Source organism: Rhinoderma darwinii, chromosome 10 (genome assembly GCF_050947455.1).
Source record: "Rhinoderma darwinii isolate aRhiDar2 chromosome 10, aRhiDar2.hap1, whole genome shotgun sequence".
Lineage (NCBI taxonomy): Eukaryota > Metazoa > Chordata > Amphibia > Anura > Rhinodermatidae > Rhinoderma > Rhinoderma darwinii.
This window is the reverse complement of record NC_134696.1, coordinates 73,354,786-73,378,033: the sequence shown is the minus strand read 5'-3', so window position 1 is coordinate 73,378,033 and position 23,248 is coordinate 73,354,786. Positions and strand designations below refer to the sequence as shown.

General features: G+C 43.4%; 1 protein-coding gene across 5 annotated transcripts in view; it reads left to right on the top strand.

Moving 5' to 3' along the window:
- Positions 1-23,248, top strand: part of LOC142662116 (myosin-10-like) — a 428,074-nt gene that overhangs the window by 352,465 nt on the left and 52,361 nt on the right. For all 5 annotated transcript variants that reach the window (XM_075840065.1, XM_075840064.1, XM_075840061.1 and 2 more), the window contains 2 exons: positions 14,991-15,099; positions 15,325-15,497. In XM_075840065.1, coding sequence (XP_075696180.1) covers positions 14,991-15,099; positions 15,325-15,497 — 282 coding nt within the window. The remainder of the gene's footprint in view (positions 1-14,990; positions 15,100-15,324; positions 15,498-23,248) is intronic.

Genomic DNA, 23,248 nt, shown 5'->3' with positions numbered 1-23,248 from the left:
CTCCAATAAGAGAAGAGATTTTTGAGATATTAGGCAGTGAACCTCTAGGGACTGGACCAGGGGCGTAACTAGGAAAGACTGGGCCCCATAGCAAACTTTTGACTGGGGCCCCCCCTCCCCTGGGTGTCACACAACCCACCCCCCCTTGTAGATAGTGCCTTTTTTACAAACCCCCCCTTTTGATAATGCCATACAGCCCCCCTGTAGATAACGCCATACAGCCCCCCCGTAGATAACACCATACAGCCCCCCTGTAGATAACGCCATACAGCCCCCCCGTAGATAACGCCATACAGTCCCCCTGTAGATAGCGCCATACAGCCCCCCCGTAGATAACGCCATACAGCCCCCCCGTAGATAACGCCATACAGCCCCCCTGTAGATAACGCCATACAGCCCCCCTGTAGATAACGCCATACAGCCCCCCCGTAGTTAACGCCATACAGCCCTTTGTAGATATCTACAGAGGGGGTTGTATGGCGCTATCTACAGGGGGGCTGTATGGCGCTATCTACAGGGGGGCTGTATGGCGCTATCTACAGGGGGGCTGTATGGCGCTATCTACAGGGGGGCTGTATGGCGCTATCTACAGGGGGGCTGTATGGCGCTATCTACAGGGGGACTGTATGGCGTTATCTACGGGGGGCTGTATGGCGCTATCTACAGGGGGACTGTATGGCGTTACCTACAGGGAGTCTGTATGGCGTTCCCTACAGGGGGGGTCTGTAGGGAACGCCATACAGCCCCCCCTGTAGGGAACGGCATACAGCCCCCCCCTGTAGGGAACGCCATACAGTGTCCCCCCTGTAGGGAACGCCATACAGCGCCCCCCCCTGTAGGGAACGCCATACAGCGTCTTCCCCCCCTGTAGGGAACGCCATACAGCGTCCCCCCCTGTAGGGAACGCCATACAGCGTCCCCCCTCCCAAAAAAATGCGACCTACAGTGTGTCCTAATAAAAGACATGTATCCAGGGGCGTAACTAGGAAAGACTGGGCCCCATAGCAAACTTTTGACTGGGCCCCCCCCCCCTCTGCTGGGTATCACACAACCCCCCCCCCCCCTTGTAGATAGTGCCTCCCTATAGATTCCACCACACAGCGCCCCCCTATAGATAGCACAATACACAGCCCCCTGTAGATAACGCCATACAGCCCCCTCTGTAGATAACGCCATACAGCCCCCTCTGTAGATAACGCCATACAGCCCCCCTGTAGATAACGCCATACAGCCCCACCTGTAGATAACGCCATACAGAACCCTCCTGTAGATAACACCATACAGACCCCCCTGTAGATAACGCCATACAGCCCCCTCTGTAGATTACACCATACAGACCCCCCCCCCAAAAAAAAACGCCCTATAGTTTGTCCTACAAAAGACATGCATCCCCTATCCACAGCATAGGGGATACATGTGTGATCGCTGGCAGCGATAAGGAGAACGGGGGACCGAAAGTCCCCCGAAGTTCTCCATGACTAACCTCTGACTTCCGGCGTCTGCGCAGTTCAATAAAAATGAAAGGAGCGCTGGTCACGCATGCGCACAAGCACGACCGGTGCGCAAGTCATTTCCATGGAGCTGCCGACACAGACCCCGGAAGTCCGAGGTTTGTCATGGAGAACTTAGGGGGGACTTTCGGTCCCCCGTTCTCCTCATCGCTGGGCGTCCCAGCGATCCCACATGTATCCCCTGTCCTGTGGATAGGGGATGCATGTCTTTTGTAGGAACAACCCCTTCAGTGGCGTCGCGCTGTAGCAGCCATAGCGGCTGCTAGCGGAGCCTGCGGCCATGGGAGGGGCCGTGCCGGCGGGTGGCACAGGCCCCCCTCATGCTGCAGGCCCCGTAGATGTCGCTACGGCTGCTATAGCGGTAGTTACGCCGCTGCGCATAGGTTTGTATGGCGTAAAACTACAGCTCCCAGCATGGCCGAAACAATGATAAGGATATGCTGGGAGATGCGGTTTCACAAAAAAAAACATACCACCATCATCTCGCTGCAGATCATACAGTGACTACATTACTGATTAGAGGCAGAATAAACATTTACATTAAGTGACTCACCGGTGACGTCTCAGATTCTAGTTCTTTTCTTCTCCCTCCGGTTCAGACATCTATGATGGATTTCTCCCGGCCATGACCCACTTCTGCAGTTTTCCGTTTAGATGTCTTCAGCTTCTCACTTTTAAAACATTTCTGCACCTGTAAACAAAGTTACAATTCTCAACACATCTAAATATAACTGTCTCTCACACACACACACACACACACACACACACACACACACACACACACACCGTGCCCCCTGTAGATAGTGCCCCCTGTAGATAGTGCCCCCTGTAGATAGTGCCCCCTGTAGATAGTGACCTACATAGAAGCCCCTGTAGATAGTGCCCACATATGGACTCCAGAGCTGCAAGGCAATAGTGCTAACCACTGAGCCACCGTGCTGCCCTACATATAGCTTCCCCTATAGTTAGTGCTCCACGTATAGCCCACCTCTGTAGATATTGTCCCACATATAGCCCACCCCTGTAGACTGTGCACTACATATAGCCACCCCTATAGTTAGTGCTCCACGTATAGCCCACCCCTGTATATAGTGTCCCACACATAGCCCACCCCTATAGAAAGTACCCTAAAAAATAGCTCCCCTATAGATAGTGCTCTACATATAGCCCACCCCTGTATAGTGTCTCACATATACTGCCCCACATATAGACCCCCCTGTAGATAGTGGCCCACACCCCCACATATAGACCCCCCTGTAGCTACTGCCCCACATATAGACCCCCTGTAGCTACTGCCCCACATATAGACCCCCCTATATATAATAGCCCACATAAAGACGACCCACCCCCCCCTGTAGATAGACCCCCCCCCCCCCACTATAGATAATGCCATTCACATTTTTATGAGGAAAAAAATATATAAAGTTGACATACTCACATTCTCCGGTTCCCACGCTGTTCACTGGCGATGCAGACATGCTCTCTTCTGAGCATGTCTGCAGGAGCTGAATGAGCGTCCTTCAATGACGCTGATTGGCGGGGCAGAATGACTTGCCCCGCCAATCAGCACCTTCCAAGCATGGAAGCGGCGCGATGATGTCATCGCGCCGCTAGCCAATCAGTGTCATTGTAAGGCACTGGATGGTCAGGCACGGAACATGCCCGGCCATTTAGCGCTAATACATGTATTTGGCTGCCGCTAGCACCGGGGCCCCCTCCGGTGCTAGCGACACCTACAGGCATGAGAGTGCCTGTGTAAGGCTCGGCGGCGCGGGCCCCACAGTAGCGGTGCTACCCCTGTAGCAGCCATAACGGCTGCTAGCGGCGCCACCGGGCATTTGGGAGGGCGTGTCGGCTGGCGGCACGGGCCCCCTCAAGCCCCGGGCCCCGTAGCAGCCGCTACTGCTGCTACCGCGGTAGTTACGCCACTGGACTGGACACTAGGTAAAGTGTAGTAAATTTAGCAAATAGGCACCTACAAATTATATTTATCCTATTAGCAATGTAATACCATTATGATTTTCATACTAAGATTCGTGGGAAAACCCATTTACAGCAAAGAGGTGGACTTCCCTCTCAGGATCTACCACTATAAGCCAGAGCAGAGATTGATTTGCGCCTGCTGCAGGGAACATAAAAACCGCACAGAGCTTCCCTTGAGTTAGAGAAGCCACAACGAACAGTCAGTCGCCATGATGGCTTAATCCTAAGAACTGTTCGTCCACTTGAGACAACCTGTTTAACAGCGTCTCTGTCCTACTGGTGGCCTCTGCATGGCAGTGCGTAGTTGGCAATACATAACTATATAATATGTAAAGCTTCCATTTAAGAGCTGATTCTTCTATATGGAACACAGCTCTTGATGCCCCAGTCTTCAGTCTGCTGTTATGTTGGTACATTTATTGTAGAAGAATCCACAGCACTCAATAGATGAATAAATCAATAATATGGTGCTAAATAAGTTTTTGGTTTTTTTTGCATTAAAAAGGGATGTGTCCTTCACGGTTGCTATGGGCAACCACATGATTATTCAATGAACATTCCCTATTTTTTTAAGGGCTTTTTTTTCTTTAAAATCACTCTCCTGACTGTTATCATCACGCAGTGTTTGTATCTGATGAGGAGCCCAGTCGGGCTTGAAACAAGAAATCTAGTGCACTGTGATTACTTTTTATGTAATAAGACTCTTTTATACATGAAAACTAAATAGCATTTAAATTTTTCCCTGAGGAACAGCGCCACAGAGTGTTTCAGAGTAACTACTCATTTTTAAACCTTTTTTCCTTTTGAATTACCGACACCCTTCGAGAATACTGGGAACGACTTAAGGCAGATCGTTCCGTGGATGGGATACATTGACTATAACACGTGTTGAGTAGTTGTACATCACTGCACAACTAAAAAAGGTGAACATAACTGCAACACCCACCCAAACAGCCTGAGGTCCCCACATATGAAGCGCTTCTCTCTCTGGCTGGCTCTGTTATGGGGGCACTATGGATGACTCCGTAACAAGAGCCCTGTGGCTTGCATTATAGAGGCAATGTTCTGTTATGGTGGCAAGGTGACTTACTCTTTTACTGGAACACTATGGTAGACTCTTTCATTTTTTTTTTCAAATTTTTTTTAATTTGTATTATTAATAAATGTATAAATATACAATTCATAATAATAAACAAAGCTTTTTACATCCATAAAGAAATAGAAGTAACATAAGAAAACAAAAAAGAAAAAGTTAAAAAATAAAGAAATTGAAAAAAGAAAAAGCTGAAGAACTAGCCACTTAGGCCTCATGGGAGCATGGCCCATAAAATACGAAAAATAGGACATGCTCCATAATTCCCGACACAGTTGTACGGCACAGACACCTCTCCGTAGCGTTACGGAAAGGTGTCCGCGGCCAATAGAACTGAAAGGGTCCGTAATTATGGAGATTTTTTTTACGGTTGTGTGCATGGGGCCTTAATAGAATAACAACCTATAGGTTTGAAAAGTGTTGATTTCTTATCCAGGACATCCATCTGTCCTGGAATAAATACTTTCCCACCTCCCAATCTAATCCTAGGACTTTCTCATACTGAAAATATGTATTTACTTTATTATTACTTCAGTAATACAAGGAATCCTATTTGTTTGCCAGTTGAATTCAATTATATTTCGTGCTGCATCTAAAATTCTGCAACAGACCCATCTGTTTTCTTTGGCGATTATATTCACTTTCATATTTAATAAAGCTAACTTTATCGTAAGAATTTCTTTACTTTCTCCAATAATTTGATTAATTAAAGCAGAAACTTCGGACCAAAGGGTCTTTAATTTTCCACACCCCCACCAAATATGTATCAAATCACCAGTTATTCCACAGTCTCACCAACATAACCCGTTGTTATCAGAGTTGAACTGGGCCAATTTCTTCCGATGTAAATATATACGTAAGTGGATTTTTTTTTAAGCGGTACAAGATGATTTATACATTTAGTATTTTGACAGGTATATGTTATAGCAGTCAGCCATTCATCCAACGGCAACTCTTTTTATAAATCTTTTTCCCATTGTAGCATGTACTTAAACTTGCCATTCATATTTAAAGATATTAATTTATTGTAAATCGGGGATAAACCATTTGAGAGTGCTATAAACTCAAGGTCCCGTATAGATCCCTTTGTATCCCTCTGACTACGTAGTTTAATAGATTCAACAATTTTATATCTATTAATGATACTTTTGATTTGGGCAAGTTTCAAGAAGTCTTTGTCACCTATACCATAATGCACAGCAATAGAAAGAAAGACTGCAGCACTCAGGTGTCCAAAAAAGTAGATTTATTCACCAAGCATAAAAAACTGCAACGTTTCAGCCCCTATTGGGTCTTTGTCAAGCTTAGTGATAATACATTAGTGCACACTTTATATACCACCTGTGATATGACATCACTTCCTGAAAGTCCACAACAATAATAACGTTAATAAACCCTCACAATTACATCATAACGTAGTAAAAGAAGCCCCCACATCATCAGACTCAAGTATAATGGAAATACTATTTTAGATCGCTAGTTTCAATACCTGTGTATCAGTCTCCAAGAACATATGTCGTCTCGTATGCGTCTATAATCCTCACAGAGCATGACAGGAAGTACAAATTTCTTCAGTGTCCGGCATCTGCCGTTACCATGGAAGCGCATCGCGGTCTTGCTCTCGACCGCGCATGCGCGTGTGCATTAGGTCGGGCTACACACTCGTAACCCAACCAAAGGAGGACTATTTTATCATCAGAATAGACGGACGCTCACACATTACCTAAAAATCTCAACAGGGAACAGTGCTCTGCGTGTCTCCTCTTCTAATCATGAATCATGCAATTATAACAATACAAATCCCTGCTATTGCAGAAAGCAGTATTCATTCAATTAACAGATGAAAATAAAGCCATCTAATGCCTAGAATTTTATGATGAGACAAGCAGAAAATTTAAATACGAGCAACATTCCCAGAGACTGATCGAATTTCTTCAATAGCTTTCCTCACCAAACAATTTTTTCAAACAGCGATTCCAATGTCAACTCCCCATAATGTGTAAAAAAACTAAAAACAAACAATAAATTATTAAAAATATCAAATGATAAAATAAACACTTGGCTAATAGCCAGGCACTCTATCACAATCCCATTACCGATGACAATGTGGAAGCGTTTACTTTCGGGTGGAGAATTAGACCCCACGTACGACACCATTCCTGTGCCATTTTCGTAGTAATGCAGTTAAACATTATAAATGCACAGGGTATCCCCAAACCACCAGCTGTATCGTTTCCCTGCGGTTTGAAGTGCTGTGGTAACATCCCCAAATTCTTGCCGTTTGGCTAATGTCATGGTTGATGGATCCTGAAGGACCAAAATATGCTTACATTTCTCTGGGAGCTCTTGGTTATTTTTTAAGCCTTTGATAAAATCTTCCTTTATTTGGAAGAAGTGAACTCTCCAAATCAGATCTCATGTCGAGTTTGGAGGTGCATTTTTTGCCTTTCTGATCCTATGGACTCTGTATATTTTCAAATCCAATTCTGTTGATTCCGGCAGGACCGCTACCATAAATTCCCACATGAAGCGTGCCAATTGATCATCCTTAATGGACTCGGGATGCCTCTTAGTCTTAAATTGTTTCTCCGGTTACGGTCTTCCAAATCCATCAGTTTTAATTTACACTGTTTTATCTCCGGTTATGGAATTGCAATTTGAGCGATTCTCCAAAGACTGTTGGAGAGTGCCGGGAGAGAGCCTGCACATAAAACCGCAACCTCAAATCCGTCACATCTCTGATCGACAGTGTCTAAGGTGTTCGCCAGAGCCGACCGCAAGGTGGAATGGTCTTTGCTGCTTAGGACCCAGGTTGTCTTAGCAGAGTTCAGCGTTGGATAGGAGGTGCAATGCAGACTAACCTGAGCAGGAAACCAGACAGCCAGAAGTTAAACAGAAAGTCCAAATCAGAAGGCAAGCGGATATAAGGAAAAGCAAAAGTCAAAACCGGCCAGGAGCAGATAATCCAAATCAGCAAACAATGGGTTAACGAGAGTCAAGCCGATGTCCGTTTCCAAAAGGTCCAGAAGTCAGAAGTGCAGGGAGCATCAGAAGCTTGATCAAAATACCAGAAGACCCGACAATTCACAAGCACAGACATATGGAGGAAGATCGTGAAATGGTGGGAAAATTTTTTTAGGAGAGATTTCTGAAATACATCATGAATCCTAAAGGACGGAGGAAGAGCAAGACAAAACAACACAGGGTTAATAACTTCAACAATTTCATATGGACCGATAAACTTAGGGGCAAACTAATGAGAAGGCACTTTCAATCGCAGATTTTTAGTATAAAGCCACACCTATTGACCCACACTAAATACAGGCCCATAGTACGCTTGCTGTTAGCATTTTTCTTTTGTATAACTTGGGAGTTCTTCAGGTTCAATTGAACCTGAGCACAAACTGTGCACAGTTTATTTGATTCAACTTCTACCTCAGGGTTATCACTCAAAGATGCGGAAAATGAACTGTAACGAGGATAAAAAGCATAATTACAGAAAAACGGCGAAGTATCAAGAGCAACATGGTGGCGATAATTTATATCAAACTCTGCTAAAGAAAGGTATGAGTCCCATTCAATCTGGTTATCAGCAATATAACACCTAAGATATTGTTCCAAGGTTTAAAATGCTCAGTTTGACCATTGGAATGCAGAAGAGAATGATAACTCTACACCAAGTTTTTTACAGAAGGCTCTCCAGAAGCTAGCCACAAATTGTACATCTCTATCAGGGTAAAACATTTTCTGGAATACCGTGCAGACGAACCACTTGATCAACAAATTTTTTTTATATAAAGTTTTGGAATCAGGGAGTTGAGGCAATGGAATGAAATTACACATTTTACTGAAACGGTCCACCACAACCCAAATGACCGTTTTGCCTTCGGAGGGAGGCAAATCAATGATGAAATCCATGGACAGATGAGACCACGGTTTCTGTGGAACAGGCAATGGCAGCAGTTCACCCATAGGATGAGTTCAAGGAGTCTTAGCGCGATCCAGACCTCGCAAGCAGAGACATAGGAACTTAAAACGCGAGACAAAGACGGCCACCAATAGAGCCGCGAGACCAGTTCTTAGCACACATTTTGATCAAATAGTGTGAGCCCAACTGCCACAACAAGGCGACCTCTATGAGGTGGGAACCTACGCTGCACATACACCCAGAACTGGGACTAAGCCTACATATACTTGGGGATGGTAGGAACCAGCATTAAACTAATTAAAATCATGCTGGTTCCTACCATCCCCAAGTATATGTAGGCTTAGTCCCAGTTCTGGGTGTATGTGCAGCGTAGGCTCCCACCTCATAGAGGTCGCCTTGTCGTGGCAGGTGGGCTCACACAATTTGATCAAAATGTGCGCTTAGAACCTCTATTGTAAGTAAATTCAGCAGTAATGCATATTTATTTATATTTAGTGGTGTGCTGTGTCATTTTCTTGTGTGCTGTATAAATTTGCAGTCACAGGCGTTCTTGCACCTGTATACATGCTTAGTTTCACTTATTGGAATGTGCTGTTCAAATTTTTAAGTTGTTAATGTAATTCTATCCATAGCAATAGAATCGTAGTGCTATAGATATGCTGTCTCCTATATATATATATATATATATATATATGTATATATATATGTATGTATGTGTGTATGTATATATATATATATATATATATATATATATACAAACACATATACACGCACACACATTTTTTTGGGGGGTGAACATATGCTAGTACAAGGATACTTACTGCTGGGGCCCTGTATCTAAGTCTATCATGTGTGATACTGTCTGCTGGGTCATGTATCTAAGCCTATCATGTCTAAGCCTATCATGTATCTAAGCCTATCATGGTCCCCTAAGTGTCTCAAGTTCCCAGTGTTCTCCGTTCCTGCTACCTGTAACCTGTATCCCGTGTTATCCTGGTCCAAGTGCCGTATTCAGTTGGAGTTGTGCTGCGCTGAGTACCTCGCCTGTCCTGCTTCACCACGTCTGGTGCCTGCCTGCTGCCTAGTCCCATCCGAACCTGTCTTTCTACTGTTTGAAGGTACACCTATACGAACTATAGACTTTCACAAGTGTCCTGGTGGCCCACGCTGCCCAAAGACATCATGGACTTTGTTTCATCCTGCTCGGTGTGCACAGCTAACAAGATTGCTCACTCCAAACCTACTGGCCTTCTCCAGCCGCTGCCTGTGCCCGATGCTCCCTGGCAGCATATAGCTATGGACTTTGTTACGGACCTGCCTCCCTCTGTGGGATGCAGTGCAGTGTAGGTGGTGGTGAACCGATTTTCAAAGATGGCTCACCTCGTTCCGCTGACCGGTCTACCTTCTGCTTCTCAACTGGCCGCCCTCTTCATCCAACACTTCTTCCGCCTGCACGGCTTGCCTCGGCATATCGTGTCTGATCGGGGGTTCAGTTCACCTCAAGGTTCTGGAGTGCCCTCTGTAAACTCCTCAATGTAAAGTTGGACTTTTCCTCAGCCTACCATCCTCAGTCCAATGGTCAAGTCGAGAGGATCAATCAAATCATGGAGAACTACCTATGACACTTCATCTTCAAGCAGAATGATGACTGGGTGCAGCTTCTTCCTTGGGCCGAGTTCTCGTCTAATAATCATACTAGCGAGTCCACAAGAAATACACCGTTCTTCATTGTCTACAGCCAACACCCACAAATTCCTGTCCTGGGGTCCGTTATGTCCGAAAGTACCAGCAGCTGATTCTGCTTTTAGGGACTTCCTGCAGATCTGGCAGCAGACTCGATCCTCCATTATTCTGGCGGTCGACCGCATGAGACGGAAGGCAGAAACAAGGAGAAGAGAACCTCCTCTATTTCTCCCAGGCACCAAGGTCTGGCTGTCCTCCAGGAATATCCGACTGAGAGTGCCGTCATACGAGTTTGCTCCCAGGTTCCTCTGACCCGTCGAGATCCTAAGCAGATCAATCCTGTCTCCTACGAGCTTCGGTTGCCTCCTACCCTCAAGATCCCTAACTCCTTCCATGTCTCCCTCCTGAAGCCGGTGGTCCTGAACCGCTATACCAAGATTTATAGCCCTGCAGTTGCGTCCAGCGGTTCTTCTGATATTTTCGAGGTTAAGGAGATCTTGGACACCAAGAGAGTAGGAGGAAGAACTTTTTATTTGGTGGATTGGAGGGGGTTTGGTCCTGAAGAGAGGTCCTGGGAGCCAGAAGAGAACCTCAATGCTACTACCCGCCTGAAGAAATTTCTCTCTCGCTTTGGTCCTAATTGGAGGGGGCATAAGAGGTCGCTGACCACGAACTCCTCCCATTCTGTTGACGCCCTTCTCTCCAGAGCCGTCTGCACATGCGGCTGTTCTGTTCCGCAGTGACCACTTCGGTGCGCTCGCGAGCTCAGTCCAACCTTAAGGAGCCAGAGCGCACACATGTGTGAGATTTGAGCTGATTGCTCCCAGATCACCCTGGACTATAAGAAGGGCTCTGTCCCTCCCTGCATTGCCTGAGCGTTGTTGTCGTTACCTAAGTTTGTCTCTGCAAATAGTCCCCTAAGTGTCTCCAGTTCCCAGTGTTCCCCGTTCCTGCTACCTGTATCCCGTGTTATCCTGGTCCAAGTGCCGTATTCAGTTGGAGTCCTGCTGCACTGAGTACCTCGCCTGTCCTGATTCACCACATCTGGTGCCTGCCTGCTGCTTAGTCCCATCCAAGCCTGTCTTGCTACTGTCTGAAGCTACCACAGGTACACCTATACGAACTATAAACTTTCACCTGTGTCCTGTTGGCCAGCTACCATTCCGTTATGTCGGTACGGCCCAGTGGGTCCACGCACCCTTCGTGACAGTATCTAAGCCTATCATGTGTGATACTGTCTGCTGGGGCCATTTATCTAAGCATGTCATGTATGATACGGTCTGCTGGGGCTATGTATCTAAGCCTATCATGTATGATACTTTCTGCTGAGACAAGGTGAGCATGTGGGACTACCTACAGGGGACTGACTACAAGTGGGATGCATGGCAAGGGGACTGTGGGTGTAACCATACAGGGGGTTTGTGACACTATATAAAGGGGGCATTGTGTGGGGAACGCTCTACAGGTGTCTTTGATTAGAGCCCCAAGACATAAGTTTGCCAGAAATGCCAAATTTGCCCATGAAGTTTAGTACAAGGCTACTTACAGCTGGGCCCCTGTATCTAAGGCTGCATTCACACGAGCGTGACAGATTTACGTTCAGGATGACATTATGAATATCAATCACTTTTATTGATTGTTTCTCATGGTTTGCGCACGAATCCCCAAGGAAGGTAGATATTTTTTTAATATCTGATGCAATTTCTTTCAAGACCTGTTGAAGTGATATGGAAAGAGAAAAGAAGACCCTTTCTTCAAGCCTGAGGAAGACCCTGGTTCAGGGTCAAAACGCGTAGCTTTTATTCCAATTTTATGACATAGCATGTATGTCTTTTTAAAATAAAAAAAATCTGACATCTTGTCCCAACTGGGATCCTAGTTGAATTCAATCTACAAGTGCAGGCGCTCCTTCCATCAGGGGTGGTAATTTTTCTCTTTTTTTACTATTTGGATAAAGTCCTGTTGAAGTGATGTATGGAAGCTCTGAAACATTTTTTCCATCTTAGATTCGGTAATAGCTTTGGCTGAGGGTTAATCACTATGTTCTCTTTGTGATTCCGCAGGTTCACTATTATGTGAGTTTCCTTCTTCATCGAAGTAGTCTGTCATTTTTAAAGGTTTTATTGATTGAATTTTAACCTGCTTGCTATTTGGCATTTAGTATTTCGCTCTTGAGACAATATTTTGGAGGGAAAACAACAAAAAACAAATCAGTAAATTTTCTTCTCCTCTTACCAGAGCAGAGATCCCTGCCCCTGCAGGTTTAAGCTAATGAATCTGAGAGCCCCCGTTAAGGAGTAGCTTAAATTGTTTCGAATTAGAATCTTTCCTCTTTAAAGCTCAAGGGAATTATGAAACTTGTAGTCCTATTGCAATCTAAATGCCCTGTTGTCTTAAAAATTGAATAGGGTCAAACTTGCTTAGTTTGTCGTTTGTAATTGGAAAACAATCGTCTTTAAACCTCAGGAGCAGCTTGGGACTTGTAGTCCTAAAGGGTCAAACTTAGTTTAGTTTATCATTTGTAATTGGAAATGATCCCCTGTAAACCTCAAGGCAGCGTTGGACTTATAGTCCTAAAGGGTCAAACTTGCTTAGTTTGTCATTTGTGATTGGAAACAATCCTCTGTGAACCTCAGAGGCAGCGTGGGACTTGTAGTCCTATAGGGAAAACCAGCTTAGTTTGTAGTTTATGATTAGAACAATTCTCTTGAACCTCAGAGGCAGCCTGGGGCTTGTAGTCCTAAAATGATCCTATTGTCCTGATGTATCCAAAATTAGACCCCACTGGAGACTTACATAGTTCTTACGTAAAGCATTAACAGTCTAGTTGCCCTTTGGGTTTGATGGATTGCATACACTCAGAACTTGCTTAATTTATAGTTTATGATTAGGATCATTCATAGTTATGGCTCAGAAATAGCATTAAATTTAGGGTAGGGCACACGGTGTGGCCACATTGCATTTATGTTGCATTTTTAAACCGCAGCAAGTCATTTTGCAATAGAAGTCAATGGGGACATTTTTGTTATGGAGAAACTGCTGCTATTATATTGCAATGTGTTTCTTGTGCTGTTGACTGCATCTTCATAATGTCTGACCGCATTCGGTTAATTACCGCGCTGCCAAAGATGTTGCTGAACTGCTTGCGTTTTTTCTAACCGTTCTGCAATGCATTGTAATGAACTATATACAGGAAGCACCTAACAAACTTCAACACCAGTGAAAACTATGTCCATAAACTAAGTGCGTAAAAAAACTGCAACAGAACTACAGCATTACAGAGACAAAAAATGCATGCAGTTGACCGCATGCAGTTTTCAAACGCAACAAAACCGTGTCAATGACGCACCGTGTAGCCTTAGGGTATGTGCACACGGTAGCAGGCTTTTACGTCTGAAATGACAGACTGTTTTCAGGAGAAAACAGCTGCCTCGTTTCAGATGTAAATGCTCCTCCTCGCATTTTGAGAGGCTTCTCTGACAGCCGTAAATTTTGAGCTGTGCTTCATTGAGTTCAATGAAGAACGGCTCAAATTACGTCTGAAAGAAGTGTCCTGCACTTCTTTTGACGAGGCTGTATTTTTACGCGTCGTCGTTTGACAGCTGTCAAACGACGACGCGTAAATGACAGGCTGTCTGCACAGTACGTCGGCAAACCCATTCAAATGAATGGGCAGATGTTTGCCGACGTATTGTAGCCCTATTTTCAGGCATAATCGAGGCATAATACGCCTCGTTTAAGCCTGAAAATAGGTCGTGTGAACCCAGCATTACCCTTATCGTGCCTTTATAGTCCTATTGTCCTGGGAAAGAAAATGCAAATTCACTAGAGAATTTTATAAACAGCAGTTCGTAATTAAAGTCTCTTCTCATTAGGCCACAGTTGCTGAGTAGGGCTGTAGTCCTAATTGTGGAGCTATAGCCCTGATATAAAATGATATCAACTTTAACCCCTCTGGGGTCCGAAGGAGGCCTCCCCTATTATGATCAGGATAGGTATACAAAATTGCTTAAGAACACATTAAAAATTGCCACTGTCTTTAATTGAGCCACTGTGTCATCTGAAAAACTTGTCAAGACCCAAGTAGCACACCATGTATTGGTTTCCCACTTTTACAGCTGGAGACGTGCGCTCACCCTATTCCACACACCCCTAGACTTCAAATATGAAGAAAGGCAGCACATACTTTGTAGATGCTGCAGAGCTTTATATGATGTCAAATGAGCACTGTTGTTCAAAGTCCTATCTAGTCATAGGCTTGGGTGATACTTAGTTAAAATGTATCTAAATAGGGGTACTTCGCTTAGAAAAGTTGACAAACATGGCTTTACAGGATGCTCAGATGAACTAAGTTTTACACATGATGGAGATGTCCAGTTGTTATGCACTATTGGTGCATGGTAACCTTCTCTCTTTTTCCAATGTTTACCAAGTTGATCTATACTAATATAATTTTTTTCCTATGCTCAGAATCTGCCCATATCTGACACATACCGACTAAGCCTTTAATTGCCAGATCTGGGAAGCATCACTGTTCCCCCTGAGTATCCATCTGCCATAAATTACCATCTGTCACCTCATAACATTGTGTAGCCACGTTCCCTCCTTCCAGAGTAAATGCCTGTGTGTAAATTGATATCTTAACTATTAAGGATGACTTTAAATTTTATAACTCCTTTTCACATTTCTATAAGTTTACATGTATGTATTCAAATTTAATTACAAAATGACAAATGTTATTTAAAGAAATTGACATCTACATCTTTTATCTACTCTATCTTTAAATTACCAGGGAGCGTGTGTTGGCTAACAAACTGGTGCGACGTGCTGATAAGAGGCTGAAGGAGGTCCTCTTACAAGTGGAAGAAGAGAGAAGGAATGCAGATCAGTTCAAGGATCAGGTACACTCACATTTATTCATGTTTTTCTTTTCTGTTTATTATTTTTTTTTTACACTTACATTTTTTTTACTTTTCAATTTTGTGCTGCACTTGCAAATCAACTTGTTTTAGGAGATAAATATAGATAATACTCCCGTATTTAGTCATGCACATAAGTCCTCACAAATCACCGATCTGTCTCCAATAAAGCGATGCATTATAAGAAACGTGCTGTTACTTTTACAGCTGGAGAAGGCACATATCCGCATGAAGCAGCTGAAACGCCAGTTGGAGGAATCTGAAGAAGAGGCATCAAGATCTAACTCCAACCGCCGCCGACTGCAGAGGGAACTGGAAGATGTGACAGACTCTGCAGAGTCCATGAACCGAGAGGTGACAACACTTAGAAGCCGGTTAAGGTAAGATGGAGGGTTCTTCGCTTTTTATGTTGGTTAAAGGGGAAATCTCGTCAAAATGTTCTTTTTATGTGTCGTAGATACATGTGAGAAGTTCATATTGGGGAAGTCTATGATCTCGGTCCACTACAGACTTCCAGTTTGAAGGGGCTCAACAGAGAGCTTGACCCCTACCCGACATTTGACGTACATGTACATAGTAGGACGTACATGTCTTTGTAGGGAGGCTTAAGTATGGAGTAGGCTCAAGAGCTGAACCTGCTCCATACACAGCGGGTGTCGGTTGAATATTACAGCTGACATCCTGCTTTAATGGCTTGGATCCCGGTCATTTACCACTTAGATTTTGCAGTCAATAACATATAAGCCATTAGACAGAGGGGGGGGGGGGTGCCCTCAGTCATCCCATCGGCCTCCCGATGACACGATCGCGGGGTGCCAATGGGTTTTCATTGCAACTGAGGAGGGATTAACAGGAGACCTCTAAAAGCAGAATACGCTGCAGTACACATAAGTATTGCAGTGTATTGTACAAGCGATCCAACAATTGCACGTTTAAGTCCCCTAGTGGGACAAAAAAAATTGTAAAAAGATGTTGAATAAGGTTTTTAACAATAGAATGAAACCTCTTTTGAGACAACCACCCAAAATTGCATTGAAAAGTGGTCTTCAAATGAGGTGGGCAAAGTTTATGGTGGAGCTAAAAATCTGTCCCAAGAAAACTGGTCTGGATAAGGTGGTGGACTTTTCAAAGAGGTGTTTTTTTGGAGATGTTTCATTGTATAAATATAAACATGTCATTTTTACCGCATGTTATACGCTGTAAAATCCCAAAAAACAATGGAGGAATTGCTGTTTTTTTTCCTTTCTGTGTTTTTTTTAGAGGTTTTTAGTACATTATATGGTACAGTACATGCCATTAAAAAAAAAAAACTCATCCCGTAAAAACAAGCCCTCATACGGCTATGTCGACGGAAACCTTTAAAAGTTATGGCTCTTGGAAGGCGGGACTGGAAAAAAATGAAAAAACTAAAACTGACTGCGGAAGGAAGGGGTTAAAACACCTTTGGTACTTCTCCTAAAACTTTGGATACTGTAAATCTGACAGAAGCACACTGGCATTGACTTGATTATTATCGGACTTTCAGGAACAGAAATAATTGAGCAGTGCTAAAGACACTTAAAGAGAACCTGTCAGCAGCCCAAAAAACTTCAGCTGACATCACAGTTAGATTTCATGCGCCTCACAGATTCTGCCGCTTTTATTTTTTTCTTCCAGCCCCACCGTTGATATCGGTGGCATTAGTTTTGGTGCCCGATATGCAAATAAGGGCTTTGGCTGTCGAGTGGACAGGTAACACCTTGGCAGTCCCCAGTTCGTTCTGACACCGGGGATTCCGCTCCTAGAGTCAGTTTAGGTGGTGCTATTTACAGTGGGGGGTGCGATGCTAGATAGCAACCCTCTGCTGTAGATATCATCACACCCCCCACTATAAATAGCGCCACCTGAACTGACTCTAGGAGCGGAATCCCTGGTGTCAGATCGCACTGGCCGGGAATTCCGCTTCTAGACAGAGCCCCTGACGTCACTGTCCATTTGCACAGTAACGTTAGTGGCTCTATCAAGGAGCGGAATCCCCGGCCAGTGCGATGTGACACTGGGGATTCTGCTCCTAGACTCAGTTCAGATGGCACTATTTACAGGCGGGGGTGCGATGCTATCTACAGCGGGGCGTGGTGGGGAGTTTGCTATCTGCAGGGCGGGTGGCACTATCTACAGCGGGGATGGAAAGATGGCGGGGGCTCTCTCTAGGAGTGGAATCCCCGGCCGACACTCTGTAGGGGCCTACTTAACATGGGCATTACAAAAAAGCCCTCTATTCGCTCCTATTGGAGCACTGATATGCTACACCATTGCCCGCTTTACCGCCTCACCATGCCTAGGGCTTGTTTCGAGATCCTGCTACGGTTCCTGCATTACAAAAATAATGAGGAATGACCACCCACAAATGACCCCAGTTTTGACAGACTGTTTAAAATTAGACCTGTAGTGAACCACTACAATTCAAAATTTAGAGAGATTTACACCCCACAAAAATGCATTGCAGTGGACGAATCCTTGGTGAATTTCAAGGGCAGGCTACACTTCCGCCAGTACCTGCCCAACAAAAGGTCTAGGTATGGCGTGAAGCTGTATAAAGTGTGTGAAAGCGTGTCTGGATACACTTTTAAATTCAGAATCTATGAGGGAAAAGATTCTGCAATAGAGCCCCTAGACTGTCCCCCTGTCCTAGGAATAAGTGGGAAGATAGTATGGGATTTGCTGCACCCCTTACTGGACCAGGGATACCATCTATTTATTGACAACTTTTATAATAGTGTCCCCCTTTTGAAGTGCCTTGCTGCTAGAGGAACCGCAGCATGCGGCACAGTTAGGAGAAACCAAAAGGGTCTCCCCAAGGACTTTGTAGATCATACAGTGCGCCGAGGGGAAAGCAGGGCTATTTGAAGTGACAATTTGCTGCTGGTCAAATACAAGGACGAGCGTGATGTCCTTGTATTGACCACTCTCCATGCAGACCGATCCAGCCCAGTCCCAGTGCGAGGAACCACAGAGCAGACCATCAAGCCTGTGTGTATTCAGGACTACAATCAGTTCATGAGAGGGGCGGATCTCTCGGACCCGGTTCTGCAGCCCTATAATGCCCTCAGAAAATCAAGAACCTGGTATAAAAAATTGGTCGTATACCTGACACAAGTGGCACTATATAATTCCTTTGTTCTGTATAAAAGTGCAGGCCATAGGGGGACTTGATTTTCATGAAAAAATTATTAAAACTTTGATTTTTGGAGACCAGGAAGGGTAGAGCGGCAGTGGAAGCAGCAGTGCTTCTGGAATAGTGGGCTCAAGAATTGTTCATGGGCAGCATTTCCCTGGCGTACTTCCCCCCACTGAAAAGAAAAGTAGGCCCCAAAGAAGGTGTCGAGTGTGCTCGATAAGGGGCATTAGGAAAGACACCACTCACTACTGTGAGACCTGCCCCTCTAAACCGGGCCTCTGCACTGGAGAGTGCTTTCGAATATACCACACCTCTGTTGATTTTAATTAAGTACCTTTTCTTCCTGCCTTCTCCTATCGCTTGGGTATTTACTTTCTAAAATTTATTTTATTTCCCATTTTGTTCCAATTTACATTTTAAAAAAAAACAACTACCAAATAAAACTAAAAATTCCCATTATACCCCTAGATGAATACCTTGAAAGTTTCAATTTTATTCAAGGAGGCATTTTATGAATTTTCTAAATGTTCTGGCACCCATGTTGCATAAAATCTTACGAGTAAAAAGTGGGCCCTAACAACCTCCTGGCACTCCTTCAATTCTGAGTTCTGATGTGCAATCCTGACATCCCAGTAAAACCACTAAATAGAACTAAAAATTTCCATTATACCTCTAGATGAATATCTTGAAGCACAGGAGAAAAGGCACGCTAAATATTAAGGCCTCAATATTTGTAGGGTCTAAATGCTCACTACACACCTAGATAAAAAGCATAAGCGGTATAGCTTTCAAAAGGTGACCCTATGTTGTCACTGAAATGGCATATCTTTTTTTTTTTTTCAAAATGTAAGATGACTTGTAATGACTATGTCCTGCCGCACAAACCTCAATTTGTTTTACTGTATCGTTACTTGGGCATATTTTTTGTTATTTGGAGATTCTCTAATAATCGAGCTGTTCCATATCAATACACCATGGGCTTTGCTACAGTTTTATTCGGGTTTTTACTGGATCTCTTACACCCGACAATACTTCTGCCAATACTGACATTATTTTGGGAACTAGTGATCCTTTACTGTTCCTATAGATGGTTTTGGACACTGTCTCTTTATATATTCTGTAGGTGATTGGCTGTTGTACGCATATCGGTTCCTACATTGCCGGACAGGGGTCTGTTATGGTGTACCGCGTCGCTTGGCACGTTCGTCCCTTATATAGGGATTGATGAGGCTAAAGAGACGTTGTATGACCAGTCACTATAAAAAATAAGATGTCATCATAGCCCTACAGGTGTTTTTTTATCTCGTGAACAAACTCCAGTTTGCCACATAGTTGGATAAGTTTTCCTCCATTTTTTTATAAATATATTACCTTTCACTCCAGAACAGTTGATTTTTCCCACTATAATTTATTATATATCAGACTAGAATGCTGTTCACAACGGCATCAGAATGACTCAAATGTGGGACAATTGCTTTGTTAGCAAGACATAGTCAAACAGGCAAATGCATTTATCAGGACATGCCTCCTTTATGATAACATAGTGGTCAGCATGCTCACTACACTCCTAAATAGCTTAAGGTGTATAGTTTTAAGAAGGGGTCATTTCTTGGGGATTTCTAGTATTCTGTCAGTTCAAAGCCTCTTCAAATGTGCATTGAGCCTAAAACATTTTCAAGCAAAATATGAGTACTGAAAGCCTCCAGGTGCTCCCTTATTTTTGGGCCCTGCCGTGTGTCCAAGCAACGCATTAGGGCCACAATGTGGGTATTTTTGAAAACAGGAGAAACAGTGTGATAGATTTTGTGGTGTGATTCTTCATTTTCATGTTCGCTTTACAAAGAAATCGGTCTTCAAACTGATACTTTTATGGAAAAAGTGAATTTGATTTTTTTTCACCTGCTATGCATTAAATTTAGCAAAAAAACTGTGGAGTCAAAATACTTACTATACCCATAGATAAATACCTTAGGGGTCTAGTTTTCTAAATGGGGTAGTTTATGGGGAGTTTCTATCGTTCTGCCAGCTCAAAGCCTTTCCAAATGTCCAGTGGGGCCTAAAACATTTTCAAGCAAAATATGAGTCCTGAAAGCCTCTGGGTGCTCCCATCCTTTTGGGCCCTGCCGTGTGTCCAGGCAACGCATTAGGGCCACAGTGTGGGTATTTTTAAAAACAGGAGAAACAGGGTGATAGATTTTGTGGTGTGTTTCGTCATTTTCATGTTCGCTTTACAAAGAAATCGGTCTTCAAACTGATACTTTTATGGAAAAAGTAAATTTTTTTTTTCACCTGCTATGTATTAAATTTAGCAAAAAAACTGTGGGGTCAAAATAATTACTATACCACTAGATAAATACCTTAAGGGGTCTAGTTTTCTAAATGGGGTCATTTGTGGGGGTTTCCATCATTCTGAGACCTATGAGCCTCTGAAAACCTGGCTTTGTGCAGGAAAACAAAATGTACTTCAAAATTTATACAATTATTATTCAATTTGTAAGTCCTCTAAATTGCTGAAAATGTATTTTATTTTTTCAAAAGTGCTGCCAAAGTAAAAAGATGGAAATATATATTTAATTTTAAAAAAAATTGGACAGTATGTGTGTACATCTGTGACATTGCAGTTAAAAATAGGGAAAAATTTTAATTTTTACAAAATTTCTTCAATTTTTCAATTTTTTTTATTAATTTCCGCAAATCGTATCAGTCTACTTTTACCACTAAAATAAAGTACAACATGTGATGAAAAAACAATGTCAGAATTACATGGATATTCAAAACTTTCGCAGAGTTATTCTCTGATAAATTCAGACATACCAGATTTGACAAATCTGGCTTGGTCATTAAGGTCCAAACTAGCTTGGTCATTAAGGGGTTAAGGACTGAGCCTTTTTTTGGCCTTAAAGGGAATGTGTTGCCAGAAAAACATGTTTTTTTTAAAAAAATTAAACATTTAGTGTGTGGGTGATTAAACACTGTTCAAATTTTTTTTATTTTTTTGCACGAGTCCAGGTAATATTATAAATTTTTTCTAATTTATAATACTACCCATTTTTGGTCACTAGATGGAGCTAGTTCCCAAAATTGCAGCATTGCAACATTGGGTTAAAAGCCCTCGCTCTAGTGAGCTCTCAGCATCCCCCCCTCCTTTATCCTGGCTAGTGCCGGGATAAACGAGGGGTTTGAAAGGTTTAACCTCCTACACTGTGTGTCGCCATTTTTTGAGGTAACCCACAGTGTAGTAGGTTTACATACAGTAGTAAACACACACAAACACTAACATACATTGAAATCTATTACCTGCTCCTGCCGCCGCGGCTCCCTCCGGCCCGTCCGCTCCCTTTGCTGCCGCTGTTCCATGTGCACAAGTCCGGAAGCCGCGACCGGAAGTAGTAATATTACTGTCCGGCCGCGACTTCCGGTCCACAGGAAAATGGCGCCGGACGGCGCCAATTTCGAATAGGACTGTGTGGGAGCGGCGCATGCGCAGTTCCCACACAGACGCCGTACACGGCAGTCAATGGGACGGGAGCCGTTCGCAGTCCCTATGGGACTATGGCTGCCGTATTCCATGTCTGTGTGTGTCGTTAATCGACACACACAGAAATGGAACAAAAAATGGCAGCCCCCATAGGGAAGAAAAAGTGTAAAAATAAGAAACAGTAAAACATAAACACACAAATGAAAATAAACGTTTATATTAAGGCACTAACATCTTTAACATATAAAAAAATTATTTGTGATGACACTGTTCCTTTAAGGACTAAGCCAGATTTTTAAAATCTGGGATGGGTGAACATTTTTCATAACAACTCTGTAATGCCTTTGTGTATCCAAGTGATTCTGACATTGTTTTTTCGTGACATATTGTGCTATATTTATGTGGTAAAAGTAGTCAGATTTTTGCATTTTTTATAAAAAAATTAAAATCGTATTGAAGAAAATTTTTGAAAAAATCATTTATTTAGTATTTTAAACTCTAATATGTCACTTATTTATGCACATGTTGTACTAATGTGTTATAAAATGTATATTTCCATATGTCTTTTATTTTAACAGCAATATATTTAAAATATTTTCAATTTGTATATGTATTACAAAGCTTAAAAATGTAAAGGTAATTTTGAAAATGTTAAAAATTTTGAAGAACACTTTGTTTTCATGCACCAAGCAAGGTTTGCAGAGGCTCAGAGGTGCCAGAACATAAGGAACCCCCCAAAAACGACATAATTTAAAAACTACACCCCCAAGGTGTTAAATGGGGGGTGTATTGTGTTTTTTGAGTTCATTGTTTTTGTGCAAGAATTAATGTAAAGTAGGTGTAAAAAAAAAAAAAATGGTTATTTCCACAAATGTGTAATTTATAGGACATATTTTTCGTACATAGTACATGAAACTGAGGAAACGCACCCCAACATTTATTGCCCAGTTTCTCCTGTGTTCAGAAATACCCCCACTTAGGCCGTAATCTGCTGCATGTCCACACATTTTAGCTTGAATGACTTATAGGCCCCACTCAGTGTCGGATCATCGTTAGGGCGGTTCGGGCGGCCGCCCGGGGCCCAGGGGAACCGTGGCCGCCCGAACCCCCTCATGCCCAGTGGCGTCGCTAGCAGGGCCGCACCTGTCATGAAGTGAGGTGAGCTTCTGTCCTACTTAGCAGCCGTGGTCCGTGCTGAAACTCCTCCTCCAGCCCCCCTTCCCTGCTCTACACATCTCTCCTCCTGCTGCTAGCAGTCGGGACATGGGGGAGGGGAGACTGTCTGCGGGCTCTATGTCGGGCTGTGAGCTGAAGAAACGCTCCCACCACATCAACCTGCTGATCGCCCTTCACAAATATCCTACAAAAAAGGTAAGTGCATGTGTGTTTACAATGTGTACTTTATATGTGTATAGTGTGCATACTCATGTGTGTCTGTGATGTGTACATGTGTGTATGTATGTATATATAGTGAGTGTGTGTGTGTATATATATAT